At 40.5% G+C, this 21,864-nt stretch overlaps 1 protein-coding gene across 16 annotated transcripts in view; it reads right to left on the minus strand.

Moving 5' to 3' along the window:
- Positions 1–21,864, minus strand: part of ARHGAP28 (Rho GTPase activating protein 28) — a 186,624-nt gene that overhangs the window by 41,320 nt on the left and 123,440 nt on the right. For 15 of the 16 annotated variants that reach the window (XR_002345017.1, XM_021096082.1, XM_021096074.1 and 12 more), the window contains 5 exons: positions 20,303–20,520; positions 13,858–13,950; positions 11,519–11,609; positions 9,151–9,243; positions 4,707–4,796 (listed from right to left, as the gene is read on the minus strand). Coding sequence is in view for 15 of the 16 variants with exons in the window: in XM_021096082.1 (XP_020951741.1) it covers positions 4,707–4,796; positions 9,151–9,243; positions 11,519–11,609; positions 13,858–13,950; positions 20,303–20,337 (402 nt within the window). In the remaining variant the exon portion in view is untranslated. The remainder of the gene's footprint in view (positions 1–4,706; positions 4,797–9,150; positions 9,244–11,518; positions 11,610–13,857; positions 13,951–20,302; positions 20,521–21,864) is intronic. The other variant, XM_021096084.1, reaches the window with a different exon arrangement.

Below are 21,864 nucleotides of genomic sequence, written 5' to 3' on the forward strand. Positions count from 1 at the left end.
TGTGGAACACTTCTCAGTGGTTTCCTTAAGTGCTTTATCAAACTTTGAAATAACTCAGGTATGGTGGAGAATACTCCTAAAAATTGAGAGACATTTATATAGGCTTTGAAGCTGATGGTTTAGGAAGCTTGAATTTAACTAAATGTCAATTTCGTAATCTGTAAAGTGGAGAAGTGCCATCTGCTGTCTGGCCTCCAGACAGCCTGTAGTATAGAAGGAGGGCCTACTCTTTGTAATGTAAATTATTCTGGGACTTTTCTGGGGGAAGCAGAAATTTAAATTGTGATCCTTGTACTTTAGCTATTTATAATGAGGAGACGAGCATAACATTTATGGAACATTATTCAAAGACAATCCACTGTTAAGAACTAATTTTGGAGTTCCTGTTGTGGATCGGTGGGTTAAGAACCCAAAATAGTGTCTGTGAGGATGCAGGTTGGATCCCTTGCTCAGTGGGTTAAGGATCTGACATTGCTACAAGCTGCAGCATAGGTCTCAGGCGTGGCTCAGATCCTGGGTTGCTATGGTTGTGGTGTAAGTCCGCAGCTGCAGCTCCAATTTGACCCCTAGCCTGGGAACTTCCATATGCCTCAGGTGCCACCCTAAAAAGAAAAAAAATTCAAAATAAAAAGCCCCCAAAACAAAAAAAGGAGTAATAACTACTTTCAGAGAAAATTTTAAAATTATACATGAGATAAATGTATATATCTATTTATACGTATGTGTGTGTGGACACAGACACACACACCCATCAACATATATTGAAACACTACATGAACTGAATGTTTTACTAAAATAAATATACATTACCAAAATCCATACAAATTGGGATTTAAAGAAATATAACCCTAAACTATATCCATCGAAAAATTAATCAGGGAGTTCCCGTCGTGGTGCAGTGGAAACAAATCCAACTAGGAACCATGAGGTTGCGGATTCAATCCCTGACCTTGCTCAGTGGGTTAAGGATCCGGTGTTGCCGTGAGCTGTGGTGTAGGCTGCGAACGTGGCTCGGATCCCGCGTTGCTGTGGCTCTGGCGTAGGCTGGCGGCTACAGCTCCAATTAGACCCCTAGCCTGGGAACCTCCATATGCTGCGGGTGCGGCCCTGCAAAGACAAAAGGCAAAAAAAAAAAAAAAAAAAAAAAAAAAAATTTAATCAAAGCATTATGTCCACAATCATGCCAGGCCTTGGCATGAACTACATATAACAGCTGTTCTAGATTATATATTTACACCAAAGTTTAATAAATAGCTCCAAAATACTGAAAAAGATTCAAAATTCTCAACATGCTTGTACTAAGATTAGCATAATTCTGGTAACAACAAAAATTATATGTAAGTTAACCCCACTTATTAGAAAAGTGGTTAAAAATACTAAAATAGTACTGAATCATATTCAGTAGTGTATGAAAAGAATAATAATATATACACAAATAGGGTTTAACTAGGCAATGAAATTATAGTTCAACATTAGAAAAATCTATCAGTGTAATTTCCTAAAGTAATTGCCTTTTAAAGAAGAAATCCAATATATTCATTTTAATAGATGATGAACAATCATTTGATATAATTCAACCTCTATTCCTGATAAAAGCAATTACAAAGCTCAAAAACCCAGAACAAATATTCTACTTAATAAAGGAATTTAGATGAATTCATGAGAAAATAAAAAATGTATCAAAGGCCCCCCCAGAATTATTATTCAATGTTACAAGTTATTATAGTCAGTCCAGTAAGATAAGTACATAAGATGAATAACTATAGTTATTTCTCGCTATTCATGAAGGATTGTTTCCAGAACCCCCAAGGATACCAGAATCCATGAATGCTCAAGCTCCCCTTATAAAAAGGGTGTGGTATTTGCATATAACCTGTGCACTTTCTTCCTTTCTCTTTTTTCTTTTTTTTTCTTTTTGTCTTTTTAGGGCCTCACCCTTGGCATATGGAAGTGTCCAGGCTAGGGACTGAATCAGAGCTACAGCTGATGGCCTACACTGCAGCCACAGCAACAAGGAATCCGAGCCACATCTGCGACCTACACCACAGCTCATGGCAATGCTGGTTCCTTAACCCACTGAGCAAGGCCAGGGAGTGAACCCGCATCCTCATGGATCCTAGTCAGGTTCGTAAACCACTGAGCCGAGAAGGAAACTCCCTCTATGCACCTTCTTCTGTACATTTTAGATCATTTCTAGATTACTTAAAATAGCTAATACAATATAAATTGTTACTTAAATAGCTGGTAGTGCACAACAAATTCAAGTTTTGCTTTTTGCAACTTTCTGGACTCTCTTTTTTTCTAGAGTATTTTCAATCAGTTGGTTGAATCCATGGATGCAGAACCTGCAGGTAAGGAGAGCCAACTACATTTTAAAGCATCTCAGATGATTTCTGCACAAAATATAAAATCAAATGAAAAATTCTCAGAAATAAAAAAGAAATTTTCAGAAAGGAAGGTATAACAGATATTTTGTGAGAAACAAAAATATTTTCCTTATATAGCCACATAAACCTACCAGAAAACATCATGAAAAACCCTTATCATTTAAAATACCAGTGAAGGAGTTCCCATTGTGGCTCAGTGGTTAATGAATCCGACTAGGAACCATGAGGTTGCGGGTTCGATCCCTGGGCCTTGCTCAGTGGGTTAAGGATCCGGAGTTGCTGTGAGCTGTGGTGTAGGTCACGGGACTCGGCTCGGATCCCGAGTTGCTATGGCTGTGGCGTAGGCTGGTGGCTACAGCTCCAATTCGACCCCTAGCCTGGGAATCTCCATATGCCGCAAGTGCGGCCCTAGAAATGGCAAAAAGACCAAAAACAAAAAAACAAACAAAAAAAAAAAGTGAAAACTATTAAGTTCCTAGTAATTAACCAATGAAAAAAATGTGTAAGAAAAAAATATGTAAGAAAGGAAATTACGAAATTTTATTAAGGATAGAAGACACAAATAAATGGGAAGACATAATTACTGTTTCCCAATGGGAAAATTCAGTACTTTAAATAATGTGAAGTCTCTCCCTAGGCTTAATTTTTAAATTCATGAAATGCTTAGTGGAGTCCTAACAAGATTTTTTTTTTTAATAAAAGAAATTTACTTCTCGTAGTTGTGATACTTTCTTGTTGGCTTATAGAAAAGGTGAAGCCAGTGAGAGGAGCAGATGAGGGGTCATGCTACCTCAGCAGCTTTCACATTAACCAGAAAGCGTGGGGACCACTGTAGGGAGGAGGCAAGACCTGCATCTCAGAGGATGTCTTACATCTGCACGAACAATGAGATGGTGGCAGAAGCTCAAGTCCAGGAGCTCACTTGGGCGACTGCTTCAGTAACACTGAAAGATGATGAATTTCTGTACTAAAGATGTGGTTGCAGGAAAAGAGAGTAGAAGTACTCGAGAACGATGTACAAGATCATGTAGCAGGAAGGGACAGGTAAAGTTGAGGCCAACACTTAGGGCTGTGTCTTTGGTGCTTGGGTACCACTGGCTGAGACTGAAAATGAAAGATTCTGGGCAAGGCCTTACTTAAAACTAGAGGCCCCAGTCACTGAGGTACAACATGACCCTATAAGATCTACTGTCAGTTTCTAGGAGACCCTATAAGGTCTACTGTCAGTTTCTAGGAGTGCCAAAGTTTGTGAATGACTTACTTTGTTTTCATCAATAAGTGGGGTGAACAAGAGATTAGTTCTAAAATGGAGCTGTTATCATTCATTTGCATTCTAATGGGTGGCCTTAAATAGGAAAGAAACAGCTGAATTCCAAGCCAGTAGGTCAGAAATTGTAGGTAAACCTTAGAGTATCTGTGTTACAACCTGCAGTGCTGTTGACAAAAGGCACTCACATTAGCTCATTCACATGGGGCTAATAACATCATCCCCTGAACAATGGGGGTACCTGGGAGTGTGCTGTGAATGTCAAACACCCTGTGGATCAGACTGGATCACAGATGAGAAACTGCTGTCCAGGGGAATGCTGAACGGGCCCCCTCCCTCTGCCCCTCTGAACTGCTGTCTATTGCCTCCCATCAACTTGCCAGTGGAGAACCACTACCTCACCTAACAGGGTCTCTCTCTCTCTCTCTCTCTCATTTTTATCTGGTCCATTCCATCACCCCGACCAGGGCTCCTGTACAGGGACACCAATGGGGATTCCCAGGGGAGGTGCGGGGAGGGGCAAGACCAGAGTTTCAGGCAAAGTAAAGCAGAAGTTCTATTACTCAAGGCCAAGTGCAGTGGAAGGTCTGGATGGCTGAGTCCTGAGATCCAAGGCTGGATATAGAGGCAACAGTGGAAAGTCTTCCTTATCAGGATAAGGACACTTTAACCTATCCTTCAGGAAGAAGGACTATGAGTTAAGACGGCAGAGTTAGGACAGATCATCTGTATGAACGCCACCAAGAGAAGTTAACCAGTTAACAAGTTAACAAATTCCTCCACGTCTGATGCTCCTAAAGCACAGCCCTTGGTTTCTGGCCATGTCAGTATTAATTTATCAAGTCCTCTTTTAAACTCAGCTCTGTTCATTCTTCAGTTTTAAGTTTCCTTCGTCCTAATTGTTACGAGGTTGGTGGGTCTACTGGTAGCTGTGGTTTCCTTGCCATGTTACTTCAAGTTTTTCCTCATTGGTTTTGAAGAAATGGCTTCTTCTTACCTTGAACCTGCAATTTTGCCCTGACATGCAATTATCCTGGTATGCCATGACTTACCATGGAGCCACTCCTGGGAACGGCAAGACCCCCTTCTTCATCCTGGGACCCATCTGACAGGGTAGTACTGTTGAGAGAAGCATCATCTGGCTAAATGGAGACATGAAAGTACCATTCTTATTCAGGAAAATACTCTCTACCCTGTTTGTGTCTGTGCATTCCACTCTGGGTGCTTATTTAGCCATGTGTGGCAATGTATCAAGTCACAATGGCTGGGGAATGGGCAGCTGCCCCAGCCCTTTAGGGATCATCACCATGAGCCACCCAAATGCCTGGCCCTCAGCCAGACCCTAGCCGCTGTGGCAGCCACCGCTACTGCCTGCCACAAACTCCCTTCTCCTTAACAACTTCTTGGTTGGTTCCAGGGAATTAGGGGTTAAACCAAAGAACTTGATTTCCAGGCTTCTCTGCAGCTAAAAGTAATCACTTTGCAGCTAAAAAAGCATGGTCAATGAGGTATAAGTGTAATTTTACCAAGAGTGCCTCCAGAGAAGTTAAGGCTTTCTAAACCAAAAGAAATAGTCTATCCACTGTTTCATGCTCATGGCTGCACCCTGGCTGACAGCATGGAGTTGCCAGGCATCTTGCTCCAAAGAGGAGGACGTGGATGGCCAAAATGGTTTGGTTTGTGCTATGGGGCATCATGCGATTGCCCTGTCAGACTTGGACCACACCTCTGAAGCATCTATATGTGGAACAAAGAAGCTCCTACTTTTCTATTACAAGCAGCTAAACACAAAGCTACCCTGTCTGATCTCATTTTTTAACAGACCCTATGACTATCTTTTGCAATGTTAGAATTCAGTTAGCAGTAGTATCAAATTGTTTTTTCATCTATAAAGCACAAAGTAGGAGATTTTTGTTTCAGTGTATAATAGCACTACTGAAATTTAGGACATGAATATTCTCTTCTTTACTGAAGGAAACATTGCAAAATTGAATATATTTGATATTTATAAAAATATGCAACGTTTGATCTTTTAAAAAACTGTCCCTCATCTTGATTGACCATAGTTTCTAAATTCACTATACACAGTAAGGGTCACTTTATAAAATGAACAGAGGACTCTTTTTCTTTTAAAGGAACAAATAAAACACAAGGCGAGGTGTAGCACATGAAATTTAAGTCAAAATGGCAAACTGAGAATCATTAATTCCCCTTCCAACTCCAGCAATAAATTCAAAATGCAAAAATTCAGAAAAATTGCAGAGAAGCAAACAACAACAAAAAGCATATTGATAAAGGAATGTTACAGTCAACCAAAATAAGAAAAGAAAAGAAACCCAAATAGTGTCATATAAGAGTGCAACATTAGGTCAATGAACAATATGAGCAATTCCACTGTACAGATTTCCAGGACAGCTCAGATTTTCTGTTAATAACAAATAGTCAGTTGGAACATGTTTCTAATGGGAATACTGAGACAGGATCCAGCATCTGCTAACCATCTTGTAAGTGTAAGGATTAAATCTACATGCTATGGTGGCAGCATGAAAGGAGAAAGTTACAAGTTCATGCTATGGTTGGTACTGCATTGCACTGTAGCTGTACCAACTCTGGTCTACCCATCATTAGTTGCTTGCTTTGTGACTAAAACAAACTCCTACTTATTTAAATCAAGGCTCCTTAGATCTTCTTTCCTATAAAGCAAACACAGATGTAACTGATAATTTTAACAGATGGTATGATTGTATTTTACAGTGAATTATGAATCAATAGCAAGTATACCTATTTGATTTTCACTTAAGACATTGAAAATAAATTAGATTGACTACTTTGCCTTTTGAATCGACTAGCAACTCAAAAGACTAATTCATTTATGTAGACTACACATAAGGAAAATGTTTTCTTTTAGCTACACAGGTGATTTGGAGTTTGTCAGGATTGTAGATTGGGTGGTAAGCCTTTTGTAAATGCCAAGATTTAGTGGCATTTGTGATTGAGAGTCAAGACTCAATCACATATAATATGTGAATAGATGATTCCTTTATTCTAAGTAGCTGTATTATAAAATAAACATGCTGGATATTAATGAAATCATAATACGTTATATGGACTTGTTTTTAAAGGTTTCTTCAGGTAAAACTGTCATACAGTAAACTATATGCGTTTCAAGGTTATAAGCTATACATTTGGATGAGTTTTGAAAACCATCAGCATAGTTGCTGTCCCTCCTTCCCTCTCCTCCTTGGCCACCACTCCCTGGCAAGTACTGCTGTTTCCCTTACTATAGGTTAGTTTACAATTTCTGTAATTTCATAGAAACAGAACCTTTTTATCTGGCTTCTTTCACATGGCATAATTATTTTGAGATCATCCATGTTTGCATATTATCAATAGTTTATCATTTTTATTCCTGAGAACTATTCCTCTGTATGGACCTATCACCATTTGTTCATCTATTTACCTGCAGATAAAACTGGGCTGTTTCCACTTTGGGGCTTTTATGTTATACACATTTGTGGGTAAGTCTTTGTGTGAATATACATTATCTATGGATAGAATGTAGGTATATGCTTAATATTTTATCAAGATAGTAGGTATCTACCTATCCATATAGTAGGCATATGCTTAATATTTTAAGGAGCAACCAAGCTATTTTCCAAAGTGGATGGACCATCTTACATTCCTACCAGCAACATATGAGAGTTCCAGATATTCTGTATCCTTAGCCCTGGGCCAGACGGTCAGTGTTTTTCATTTTAGCCATTTGACAAGGGATGCAGAGACATCATGGCTTTACATGCATTTCTATAACCATTAAGGATGCTGAGCGCTTTTCATGAGATGATTTGTCATCCCCATCTCCTTCCTGGTGAAGTGTCTATTCACATTTTTTGCCCATTTTAAAAGATAAGAAAAGACTGAACAGAATTTTACCACTAGAAAACTCAAAGTACATTCTTAAAAGAGAAAGTTGATTTGGGAGTTCCCATCGTGGCTCAGTGGTTACCTAAACCGACTAGCATCCATGAAGACGCAGGTTTGATACCTGGCCTCACTCAGTGGGTTAAGGATCCGGCATTGCCGTGAGCTGTGGTGTAGGTTAGCAGATGTGGCTCAGATCTGGCGTTGCTGTGGCTGTGGCGTAGGCCAGAGGCCACAGTTCCGATTGGACCCCTAGCCTGGAAACCTTCAAGTGCCACAGGTGCGACCCTAAAAAGACAAATAGACCAAAAAAAAAAAAGAGAGAAAGTTGATTTCTTTTCAAAAGTAGAGGATTTGTGTGGTTCAACCTTCAACCGATGGAACTAAAGGCTGGGCATACTAGTAGGGAACAGATTGTGGAAATTTTAATATAAAAAGGAGTTCTGCATTATTTCTGTAAACAATAGGGATTATATTCTACGATAAAATGGGAGAGTTAAGTCAAATGACCAAGCCTCTCTCTTCGAACACCAAGTAGGGTCAACAAAATATAACTAAAACAGCAGCGTTCACAGGCGTGGTGGTCAAAAGAGAAATAGTCTAGGAATGGTGTAAATTCTTCCTCAAAATCTATTACCCTCATCAAATAGAGAAACTTTTGAAACAGGCAGCTACTATCTCCTCCAAATTATGAGGGAAAACACCCAAAGGTGTGAACAACCACATCTGGGTTTCTCGTGTGCACAGCCCTTCAAACTAAGTCTCTCCCCAGCACCATCTCAGCAGGAAGGAGGGAACCTACAGGGATGCATTTTGCTTTTCTCTACCTGAGGGGAATGCAGGGGATGGAATGTGACAATGAAAAAATTAAAGGGAAAATAGAGGACAGAAGCTTCAACAGAGCAGAGAAAAGATAACTTAGATGTGCAAGTAAAAACAGATGTGATAAAAGCCTCAGGCCAAACTCTAAATAAAGCCACCTTTTCCAGTTGTAAATTGACAGAAGCCTGATCTTCCTCCCAGGCTTGCCTGGCTTTGCCCTCCTCTGGGTAAGTGGGGAGTAGAAGCCTGGGGAGAAGCAGGAGGATGGGGAGGGGCACGGCAGTCCCACAATGAAGAGATGGAAGAGTGGGCTCAGAAGTCAGGGGCCTGGTGCTTGCCCTGGGTGGGGGAAACAACAGACAAGGTGGGGACCCCTACTGCTGTCCTGTGACTCCATGTCCACACCAGGTGGACCTGGGACTCAATGGGACCAACACTCTTATGAGAACTTTTTTAAAATAAAAGAAAAATGTAAAGGAACTAAATCTGTCAAAAATGCCTGCCATCACAGGTTTTCCGGGTATGTATCTGTTTTAATAGAGCATATGTAGTTATCTGTGGTTTTTATTAAACTCGGGTTCATGTCCTGCTGAATGTCTTCCTCTAAATTGATGCAAGGGAGAAAGGTGTGTTGAGGGCTGCAGCTGTCCAGCCATCTTAGTTCGGTTGCATTGTTTTGAAGTTTTGCATGACTGTCTTGAAGGAATGGCTTCTTTGTCCATCCCTGCACCCAGGTCTCCATCTATAACTTACCAAAGGACCACTTGTTTTGATAACTCCTGGCAGCTCCTTTTCCTCCTGGGGGCCATCCAACTGCCTAGGATGGTTGTCACAGGTATCACCTGGCTAATGAGAGAAACCAAAGTCATTTCTATCCAGGCTTATCCTTCCCAATGTGATGGTTTATTCAATTACACATTACACATGTGGCGATCCACTGAGTTACTGACTACAATGCCATGGTAAGAGCCTTGCCCAATCCTTGGTAAGTATACTGATCCTGGCACATTCATACACTGTAATAGAAATGTCTAAAAAGCAGACATCTCTACCTGCTGGCCAAATCCCACTTTTCTTGTTTAACATATGAATACCGTGATTTTGCTTCAAGATGCTGTATGTCTATCTAAAAGGACTAAGTGAGATCATGAGATGGTTAGTGTCCAATGAGATATTAGTGAAATCCTATTTGGTAAGCTTCCAGGAAGGCTCAGGTTTTCTTGTTGGAGTGGATGAAATCAGCTGACTGATGCATATTCCAGAACATGGACACTGAACCTGTGATGCCAGATATCCTACAAGCATTAAATACTTGCCTGTGTAGTAAGAGGAGCAGAAGGGAAAGATAAAAAAAAAATCGGTAGGTCCATGCCACTAATATCACTCATACTAGCCTCAGATTTCTTATTTTGTAAGGAAAATAAACCTCTAATTGTCTAAGCCATGCAGCTTACTGAGAAAACTATGCTACTTAGAAATCAGACTTTATGACTGTATGTTGGGATAATTTACAAATCAAAAGCAAGAGTAGTCAGGTTTTTTTTTTTTTTCCAGTTGTGAAACTGGAAATACATTAGATTGACTATCTCACAGACACAAATGACTGAGCCAAATATTTCATTCCCATTCACTGAGCATTGGACAAACTGATTCTCATTATGCAGTAAGTATATTTGAGACAATTATGTGGTGTGATATACTGTCTTGTAGCCCTTGTGCTTACACTCTAAGAGTTTTACCAGCATTTGTGATACAACAGCCTTTCCCAAAATAAGCTGCAAATATTCCATTCCATGAGTAAAGCAACTTTCTGCAAAATTTAAACATACTGGATATTTAACATACTTTTATATCAGACCTTAGAAACTGTTATTTTTCATTTTGCTTTTCTGCATTTTCTAACTTCCCCCAATGTGTATGTATTATATGAATAAGAAGAACGCACACCTATTTGGAAGTGGAAATGATGCTAAAGAGGCAACAGAAGAAAACTTAGATCATGATGGTGGACAGAGGACACATCATTCCCAACCACCTCCCTCAGAATTACAGAAAGGCCGTATTTTTATAAGAACAGCTCCAAAGCGCACCGAGAACCAACAAAGTGTTCTAACAATACATGGAAAATTATTAGAAATTCCTGGAAAATAAAAAGTTAAAAATTTATTTCCTAATTGTAGAGAGACAGCCTAGGAATAACATAAGACAACATTGCTGGCAAAGAAAGGACAAAGCCCCAAAAAGCAAACAAACAACACAGGACCCAAAGCTAACCCTCTTATTGGATAAGCTGTCCTCTGGGCAAATATCTGTATAATGGCAGGGAAATCACAGCAATGACATATCCTAAAAGTCATTAGTTAATTCAACCCATCTCCAAGGGTCATCAGCCGTTGGAGGAAATCAACATTATAAAGAAGTCAGCCATAGAGAAAATCAGTATTTTTAAAAAGAAGTACAGTGATAAACATTTGGGAAGAAAGAGATAATTGAGGGAAGAGAAAAAAGCTTAGAATGATACAATAATTTCAGAGAGATTTGAGAGACTATTTTAACCACAAATTAGGAGTAACTATAACAATAAAGGGTAAATCAGTGAAAGAGGAGGATCTTTTGAATTATCAGTATGACTGCGGAATTCAGAAATCAACAGGGCCCGATTATAACCACTCATGACAAAAATTACGTTTCCACAAAATGATGTAGACAAAAATCTGCTAGCAAACAGAATAAACAGGAAAAAAGGACATGGAAAATATGGGACAATTTAAGAGATATGTGAGTTGAATGCAAGAAACGAATAGAGAAAATGGAGGTAATGAAATAAAAGGAATAATGGGAAAAGAATGTTCAGAACCAAAAGGAAATATTTTTCAGAAACAAAAGGCTGAGTGCTGACCACGATGAAAAAATGTGTTTCTATCCTGATGATAGTTCAGGCCTCCAACAACAAAGATAAACCTAAAAAGCTTCCAAAAATACAAAAACGAGAGCAGGATATAAATAAGAATGATTTAGAGAGGCATCAGACTTAACATTAACACTATATGAAAGAGCAAACAGGTTAATATTTACACATTTCTGAAAGAAAATGATTAAAGCCTAACACTATGATACTCACCAGTTTAGGATTTAAGCTTTTTGGATATGAAAATTTAGTATCCAGAGATATTTCTTGCCAGATTTGCTCAAAGGATAAAAGATGCAATCTGCTAAGAAGATGTAACATTTTTGTAATATATGTGATTATGCAAATTAATATTTCTACTACTCTCTACAGTTGTTCTGTCATGCTAGCCCTCATTTGCCTCCTTGATAAAAAGCAACACTGCTTTCTCATTTTATAAACCTGTGAGTGAGTCAGGGGCGTGACTGGAGTAAAATGTAATTGTTCTCTTCCACCTCAGGGGGAGATTTCTTCATGGGCCTGGCACCACATTTGCCTTTAACCTTTAAAAGATGACAAGACCCTCAAAGATCTGAAATGAAAAGGACAGCGATAAAAGAGAAAAGAAACAAAAGAAGTCCAGACTCATCCTGAGAGTGCATGGCTGGGTTTGAGTGTGAAGGAGAGAGAAGATCTAGGACAAGGCTCACTCTTAGGTTCTGCTCTGACATCTGATAGGAGCTGGAGGCCGAGTGGCCTAAGTCAAAGTACCCCCCCCCCGCCCCCCACTGCCTCAGGTAAGGTCCCCAGCTAGACAATGCCCCTTATGTAAGGGACTAATCACAGTTCCTGCTTATCCCTGAGCAGTGGGTTTCAGTTCCCTGTCCACTCGTTTAGTCCCGTGCTCACTCCTGGTCCCCTCATTCAAACCAGCTGAACCCCTCCTCCCATAGGAACCAGGGGGCACCCCGCTTTCTCGGTACTACAGAGCCTACCTCCCGCACCCCTGGTTGTTCACTGTGTTCCCAAGTGTACCCCATGTGTGGGTCTGTGTGGTTGTGGAGTCCTCCCCTAGGCTGTGTGAATAAGTGATGAATGAATGGCTGCTGTCCCATCTGTCCAGTGTCTGGGGTCATGGGCTGAGCCATCCCTATAGCCCGAGGGTGAGGAGGAGGCTATCAAAACAGTGTGGAGAGGCAGGTGGGACAAAAAGCTTGTAGAAACTCCTTTATTTGAAAGCAAGTCATGTCTACTCTGACTTGCCCCTCCTCTGGCAGAGAGGAGAGGTGGTGGCTGCAGTGAAGGGGTATGGGGCGGGCAGAGAAGGACCAAGTGCCCTGGCTGGAAGGAAGGTGAAGAAGAACCCCCTGTACCGAGGGAACAATCTAAAACCTGGGGGGACATGCTACCAATGCAATAGAAAACATAAAGACCTCTGACTAGTTGGAATTCACACTCTGATGAGAAATACAGTAAAATTAGAAAAAAAACCAGCATGGCTCACAGCCCCAGGGGGCCACCCTCCACCTCCAGACCTTGGCCTACCTTGCTCTTCAAGCAACAGAAAAGCATCCAGCACACAAACTGGCCACATGCAAAGCCCTGAACAGAATTTTGGAAGGGGTAAGGGTGAGCCTGTATAAGCTGACAGTTGTAAGATGCAGATGGAGGGCCCCAGAGAAAATAGATGCAGGATGAAAGTAAACTGTATAGAATCTAACCATCATCACCATCGTCATCGTCAGATGAAGAATGGTACAGGGGTTACTCATAGGACAACAAAGGACCCCTCTTCCTCTGCTAGGAAAAGGGAATAAGAGCTAAAGAGAAAGAGACCCATAGAAGCACGAGAGAGGAAGGCCTCTCATTGCAAATGTTCTCCCGCCACAAGTTCAAGTGGAGGCAGAAGTCAGTACACCTTGTCCTTCTCAGAGTGCACCACTTCAACGAGAGGACCCGGGCCCCCTGGCAAGAGGTACAGATCACACCATGAGATCCATCTCTTTCACTGAAATGGTTTCACTAGCAATTCTGAACTCAGATCGGCACCCTTTGACACTGTGTATTAAACTGGAGGAAGTGGACTTGGATGAAATGTGTATACCTCCTGTGGGAGAGAATATATTTTTCCACCTACTGTTACACATTGAAGATGCTACAGTGCTGCTCCCACAATATATTTACATTTAGAAAATAACTGAAATGTCAAAATACTTCTTATGGTGAGAATTAAATTCATACCGAACAATATATAGAGGTCACCTAAATTTTTCCATTATGTCCTCAGCGAAGAGAACAATGGTTTAGCTGACAACCTCCCCCATGTAGTGACTCCTGGCTCTGGCTGTGCCTATCGCTGCAGCTGTGCTTGTTTTTGTTATTGTAGGTAGAGGTAAGCCACGTAGTTATTTGTGGATTTAAGTACTTAATTATTCATTTCTGGGTCTGAGCCTTTTTCCTTCATTGTTACCAAGTAAGTAGGCTTTTTTTTTTTCCTCCAAATTTTCCTGGCTGCCTTGAAACCATTCCTTCACCTAACCTCCTTGCTCTTGCTTCCCCTTGCTTAATCTTACCAGTTGACCATTTCTGCAGGGAATTGCTGATATCCCTTCTTCGTCCAGGGTCCCATCCAAAAGAGGAGTTGAGATACAACAAAAATCATCTGGCTATTGAGAAAAATGAAAGTGCATTTTTATTCAGGCATGTTCTCCCAGGAGGAGCTGTGCATTCAATCACGTGTTACACATACAGTATGTGTGTTTACACAGCTTCGGTGAGACATCCGTAGATATGATGGCCTGTGCACTGGTCACTGTGCCTGGTCACTTAGCAGCCACGACCAAGGGCTCGCTACACATTGGGCACGATGACAGACATGAGTCTCTGTGGAAGATGGTGTCAACTGCCTGCCCCAAACACAGTCGCCGGTCTTCCTTAGAAGGATCCTGAGTGTTGGTTTTTTTTTTTTGTTGTTGTTGTTTTTAGGAACTTTTGTGTACAATGAAAAAATATCCATTTCCTAGACTATCATGGACCTAAGAAGAATTGTATAACATTTCTGGGCAATGAAAGGTAACTGGAATTCTCCTGAGTAAGATTTCTGGGAAACCAAAGTCGGAGATACAGAGTCAGCTGGTACATGGTCCAGGACTTGCCAGGAACATGGACATGGTGACAGGAGTGGCCTGGTCACCTTGCTAAGCAAAAGAATGAAGGCCACTTATGAAAGATAAATTAGATGGAAGGAGGCTAGATCTATGCTAAAGCAAAAGAACACCTACCTTCAGTTTCCTCTGTGAGAGGGGAAAAAAACAAATCCACATCTGTAAAACTCATGATTTCTTAGGTTTTCCGTGCCATGCAGTCAAATGTATAAAAAGGTGATATAATTATGTTTTTAAAAATGACTGTATGACTATATTTAAACAGTTAATTATGAGTTAGTTCCACCTTGAACTGTTAATCAATTATGCAACTGAAAATACATTAGATTGACTATTTTTTGCTCAATTAAATGTATTAGTGAAGGGAATAACTGACTTACATCCTCTGGATATTAGGAAAACCTGTTTGGGAACTCGACTTCTGCCCATGATAAAATGGACAATAGACCTTGGGTTACATACATCCAGAGGCTGATTTAATATTTGTGATTTGGTGTATAATAGCTCCACTAAAACAAGGGTTAAATAATTTATTCCTTTATGATTAGAACTTCCCTGAAAATTGTATTTGTTGGACATTTAATTAAATCATGAAATTTTATTTGAGCCCAAAAGAATACTCATGTTTTATTTTGCTTGTACGTATTTTCTGTTTCCAATAAACATTATGTATTACTTTTAAAATCAGGGGGAAAAAAACACCCACATTTTGGGGAGGGAGCAAATACTATTGAAGAAGCAGCATAAGAAAAAACTGGATCAAGATAGGGCAGTGCACATCCTAACCCTGTGTATCACTCAAAGTGTCAAAGAGATACTTCTTTCAAAGAGTAGATCTAGAAACCACTAGGCATTTCGATTAGCAGAACAGAAATTGCTGGATGTTCCTGGAAGATAAAAAGCCTGGAAGATATCAAGGGATGTTTTCATAAGGGTAGAGGGAAATCTCTCAGCCTGAAGAAAAGGTGTAAGAGAAAAATGTGTGGAAGGTAAATGCCTAACCAGAAAAAGCACACATCCATAATGAAAATATGAAGAGCAGGAAGGCATCGCCCAATTCAGGGGACAACCAACAGCTGTGCAGAAGGACAGCAGGCAGCAGCTAAATGGAATGCCCTTTGGAAACAGAGTGACCACCCGCCGTGGGAGTGGCAGTGGTTGTCCTAATATGGGTGTGGTGGTTCTGGACAGAAAGAATGTTGAATTGCAATGTATTGGGGCCTTCTGAGAGGACACAGACAGGAATATAAAAAGGAAAGCTAGGTTTGCCAGAAAAAAAAAAGCAAATTAGGATTCTGCAGGACTCTTGTTATTTTGTCATGATGCCATATATGTATACATACACACACACACACACACACATACACCTTAAAGTGAAGTATGACGGTTGACACTGACACACTTCACCACTCACATAGGCCCAGACCCCTGTTTTTTGGGGGAGAGTTTTGGGGAGAAAACAGATCTATGTAACTGCATAGCAAATACACAAGTATTACTTCTACTAATCAATCCATCAATCTATCTAGTTCTCCATTAATGAATATGAACCAACACAATACCTAAGGATCAAAATCAATTGAACAACAGCAATGTAATAATGCCAAAAATTAAACAGATGACCCTAAAGGCAAGAGATAATACAAAGAAAAGAAGAGAACCTTGGAATTTAAGGTGTAATTTAGTACCTTCAGAATGCTGAGAGGCTACTGCCGCCAAGAAACCAGAACAAATCACAAAATAAAGGGAAATATGGAGGAAAGGAGAGTCTTCAGTAAATTCACAAGATGACTGTTAAATTTTTAAAAATTAATGAAAAGCAGAAGTATTAATACAACAAAGGCCAAATTAATGATTTAAAGATAAAGTTGAAGGGATAGGGAGTTCCCACTGTGGCACAGTGGAAACAAATCCAACTGGGAATTATGAGGTTGCGGGTTTGACCCCTGGCCTCACTCTGTGGGTTAAGGATCTGGTGTTGCCGTGAGCTGTGGTGTAGGTCACAGACATGGCTCGGATCCTGCATTGCTGTGGCTGTGGTGTGGGTCAGCAGCTGTAGCTCCAATTTGACCCCTAGCCTGGGAACATCCATATGCCCCAAGCACGGCCCTAAAAAAAAAAAATTAAATTAAATACAGTTGATGGGATAGACAGAAACACAGAACAAAAGTACAAACAAAGGTTAGAAAATAGAACAGAACATTTAAGAGATACTGAGATTCAATCCAGGCAATGCAACAATCATCTAACATCATCATCTAAGATCCAGAAGGAGATAGGAGAAGGGAACAAATACTTGTTTTAAATGTTGGGAGAACATATGTGGAGCCCGAAGGATGAAAAAGCTCACTTAGTAGTAACGAGGCTGGATTTTTTTAAAAGGTAAAACTGCTAAGATTTCAAGGTTTCAACAATAAAAATAAAATTCAAAAAGCTTCCACATTTCTATGTAAAGAAATGAGATTGCTATTGTGCCTCCCCATAGTAACGGTGTGCAAGAGAAGATAAGGGACAAATATCCTCAAAATTCCAAAGAAAAATGGTTTTGAGCCTGGCATTCTATGTGCAAAAATAAAGAAAAGAACTAGTATAATCTACCTATCTATCCTCTAAATTACTTATATCTTCATTTGGTAAGTATAATGGTTCGGATTCACATGCCTAAAATTAATGCAAAATTACCTTCTGCACTTGTAATGTTAAAACTTCATTAAGAAAGTGAAATGGAAACTGTAAGTAATTGTTCTATTAATGTAGGCGAATAATGAGAAAGAAAGAATGAAAGAATAGAAGGGGGTGGGGGATGATGGGGGTTGGGTAGGGAGGAAGTGGAGAAACCCCCACTCAAAGACACACCAGGACAGACACACACTTGGAGCAAGAGAAGGCGGGAGGGAGGAATTAGTGTTCATGCTGTCAGATTCAAGTAGGAAACGTAAAAGTTCAGCCATATTCCTAAGAACTTCCACGTCCATTTACTTGCAGATGCTGAATGTTTTGGGAAAAAGAAAAAAAATCTGTGGAGATGTTTATTAGGCCTTACATATTGTAAATATACCATATTTTTAAAAGGTTCGCTTTGTGTGGCTTTTCACATTTTTTTTTTTTTTTTGTCTTTTTGTCTTTTTGTCTTTTGTCTTTTTTTTTGTTGTTGTTGTTGTTGCTATTTCTTGGGCCGCTCCCGCGGCATATGGAGGTTCCCAGGCTAGGAGTTGGATCGGAGCTGTAGCCACCGGCCTACACCAGAGCCACAGCAACGCGGGATCCGAGCCACGTCTGCAACCTACACCACAGCTCACGGCAACGCCGGATCGTTAACCCACTGAGCAAGGGCAGGGACCGAACCCGCAACCTCATGGTTCCTAGTCGGATTTGTTAACCACTGCGCCACGACGGGAACTCCGCTTTTCACATTTTTGACAAAGAGCAACCTGAACTTGGAAGCAGCATAATGCAATGCCAGGTTTGCCCTGACTTCCCAACGCCCCACTTCTCAGGACAGCACAGGACTCAACTCTCTGGATACATGGTGCTCCTTTCACCTGCAACCACCCCCCTGCCTTATTCCTCAGTCTCCCTAGAACTGGGGTTCCAGCAGCACAACTGGGAGGGGAGGAGAGGAAGGTGCACAGCAGGAAGAGCTGGGGACCAGCCCCTGGCCCACCTTGAACTCGGACCTCTCTCTGCCTTGGCTGGAGTTAGACAACCAACGCTTTATTGCACTTGCCACTTGCATGTTATGGAAAAGTAAAAGATTCTTCATTTTTTTTTATACTTAAGCCCTGATGAGTAAGTGCCCACATGAAGTTTTCCTTTGGGATCTAAGTGAAAGAAGAGGGAGAAGCACTTTTTTGTTGTTGTTGTTTGGGTGTGTGTGTGTGTGTGTGTGTGTGTGTGACTAAAGAGCAAAGTTTAAGGAAAACTTGAGAGGCTAGTTATGCATTTTCTTGAATAACTGGAGGATTCAGGAGAAGCTATAAACCCTTCTGTATTTTGAGGTTTGCTAGGGAAAAAGAAAAATCTTAGTCTGAAGTAATGAGAAACAGAAATGGGAAAGCATGCATATAGACCAAGTTCTCAGGACTCTCTCAAGATAACAGGAAAATGACCCAGGGAATTTAAACCAGAAGGGTAAATCTTTTCTTTGATAGGCATCTTGTCTGGGACTCAGGTGGCTGGAGCCCTGGCCTTAAGTTGTGGGCCTCACCTTTCCTCAGGTGCAGTTCTAGACAATCTCACCTTCCAGGAGGACACTGGTTTCAGGAGGGTGAAAATTCAAACAGCACAGAACTCAAAATGCTCTTACCTCATGTACACCATTATATACAACAGAAGAACCTAGAACTGTGTTGTTCAATACATTGGCTATAAGCCACATGGGACATTTTAGATTCCACTCAATTAAGATTAAATACAAGTAAAATCTCAGTTCCTTACTAGCCACATTTCAAGTGCTAATGCCACATGTGGCTGGGGACAGAAACAGATCATTCTACAGAAAGTAGAAAGTTCTAAAGGACAGGGCTATTCCAGGACATTGTTAACACAAATGCAAAGGTTAACTCTGTACATGTGAGCTGCCCATATGATTACTGTACCTAAGAGCTGACTTAGAGATGACCTAACGTAATTCAAACTGCAGACTGTCTTCAGTCACGCTTGCTACTCAACATCCTTGAAGTTTTGATTTATGTCATTATTGATATTACAATGAAACATGAGAAATCAAAATCAAAGTGATTAACTAACTTGCCTCAGGCAACTTGATCTGAGAGTGCAGCAGAATATCAAGTTCCCCTCTTCCTAGATATTAACTACCCCAAAGTTCCCACAATCCTATCTACACAGACCCTGACAGAAGAATTGCACCAGAGTTCCTGTTGTGGCTCAGCAATAACGAATCCAACTAGTATCCAGGAGGATGAAGATTCGATCCCTGGCCTTGCTCAGTGAGTTAAAGGATCTGGCATTGCTGTGAGCTGTAGTGTAGGTCACAGACAGCGGCTTAGATCCTGTGTTGTTATTGTGGTGGCTGTGGTGTAGGCCAGCAGCTTCAGCTCGGATGCAACCCCTAGCCTGGGAACTTCACATGCTGAGGACGTGGCCCTAAAACGCCAGAAAAAAAAGAAAAGAAAAAGAACTGCCAATAAGTATCTCATGCATCAGTGATGTGATTATTTCAATGTAACACTGCAATGCTGCAATCAGTGGGTGAATGAAGGAACTATAAGGCAGAGTTAGCACTAACTCAAACACAGAAACAGGAGGACATGACTCAGCAGCGCCAGAAGTAAAATTGCGGCCAGGGAACTGCCAGGGGATAAGCTGGAATTTTAGCCGGCCATTTCTCAGAAAACATGTGATGCTTTCCTTATGGTTTTTTGAATCCTTCTCTGGCCCACTTAATTAATGTCGTATTTTTTGCTTTTTACCACTTGAATTTCTTTGAACATAAAGGCTACCCTGGCCACGCTCCCATCCCCACCCCCAATTAAAACAAATAGCCAGACTTGCTCATAACTCTCAGGCCCACTGCTCTGGGACTCCTGTGCCCGTCCACAGGGTTTCCATTCAGTGCTTAGATTTAGGTAAAGGCTCCGTGTATCCCATCCACCAAGAGTTGCTCCCGTACCAAAGAAGTTATCCTCCATCTTCAAAAGGAGGGAATGCATTCTGTGTGGAGGGAGGCTGCTCTACGGGGAATAAGCGATAATCACTAATGTTTCAAATTTATAAAATTGTTTTAGTTTCCTCTTAAAGCTAGAACATAGCCAACATTTTCTGGTACATTTTTCCACGTTCGCCTCCCCTGCCCCAACCAGAACAAACGTTCAGAGCCATGTCTGTTACTCACAGGGGATTCACTGACTCCAAAGATGTCTCTGACATCCCTGGCAGACTGCTTGTTCTTTTTTCTCAGGGTTTGCGTGTAAGTATTATATCTCTTCTTCACTGCAGCTGCTTGGGTCCGAGTCAAAGTGGAGAGCAAGGCTTTGCCATCCTCTTCCTCATCACCTGAGATCAGGGTGGATAAACCTACATCTTGCAACCACTCTGCTTCAAGTTCTCCTTCTGTAAAATGAAATAACCAAGAGAAGGTTAGCATGGTCTTGGGCTGGATGACGTGTGTAAATTTGGACACATCACTAAGAAATATCAATAAACAATAAAGGAAGGCCATCCTGGACTTTGAGGACATTATGCCAAATGAAATAAGTCAGATGGAGAAAGACACACACCATACACCATGTGATCTCATTATATGTGCAATTTAGAAGAAAAACAGAAAGTCTGAGCTCATGAATTCAGAAAAAAGATTGATTTTTACCACAGACAGCAGGTAAGGGGCTGGGCGAAATGGGTAAAGAGTTTAAAAGATACACACTTCCAGTTGTAAAATAAATGTCATGGAGATGTAACATACATCTTGGGACTATAGTTAATCTTGGTGACCTATAGTTAATAATATGCTACTGTTTAGAGTAACAGTAACTTTAAAAAATGTGTAACTATGAGTGACAATGGATGTTAACTACATTTTAGATAACGTTTCACAATGTATTCAAATATCTAGTCATTATGTTGTACATCTAAAACTAACAATGTTGTATGTCAATTAAACCTCAAAAAATTAAAAAGACCAACCTTTTTTTTTTTCTCCAGAGTAATTGTGGGAAAAGACCTCTAAGAATGAATGAAAGGTCTGTATTGTGTTTTAAATAATTCAAAATTAAAGTATCTTCTAGTAGAGTAAAATTATTTGGCAGAATTGGTAAGGTAATTTTTCCTACTGAAGAGTCACACATAAGCCATATCTGAACAGCCCATTTCAAAACAATGAGAAAACATGAATATTTAAACTAAAACCATAACAGAAAATGAGTAGTTTAATGGCACGCCAGAGAATTTTTTAATCACACAAATGCAGGTTTAAATCCCAACCACAGTTTTAACTGGATAAATAATGTTGGAAAGTCTTACATATCCGTAGGTCTTGAGTTCTCTTGGCAAATCGAAGTAATAATAACCAAAATATTAGGTGCATTATTTAGTCAAGGAATTTATAACAGACGGCAAAATCTGGAAGATAGTATATATTCAATAGGTTTGAGTTCTCTTGCTTTTCCCCTTATTCTGAACATTAGATAATCTTTCTTTTTTTCAGAAAGCAGTTAAAAGCCTTAAAATTAACAGTGATGAAGGAGTTCTCATTGTGGCATAGAGGAAATCAATCTGACTAGTACCCATGAGGATATAGGTTCAATCCCTGGCCTTGCTCAGTGGGTTAAGGATCCGGCATTGCCATGAGCTGTGGTGTAGGTCGAAGACATGGCTCAAATCCTGCATTGCTGTGGCTGTGATGTAGGCCAGCAGCTGCAGCTGCGATTCGACCTCTAGCCTGGGAATTTTCCAAAT

This window comes from Sus scrofa, chromosome 6 (genome assembly GCF_000003025.6).
Source record: "Sus scrofa isolate TJ Tabasco breed Duroc chromosome 6, Sscrofa11.1, whole genome shotgun sequence".
Lineage (NCBI taxonomy): Eukaryota > Metazoa > Chordata > Mammalia > Artiodactyla > Suidae > Sus > Sus scrofa.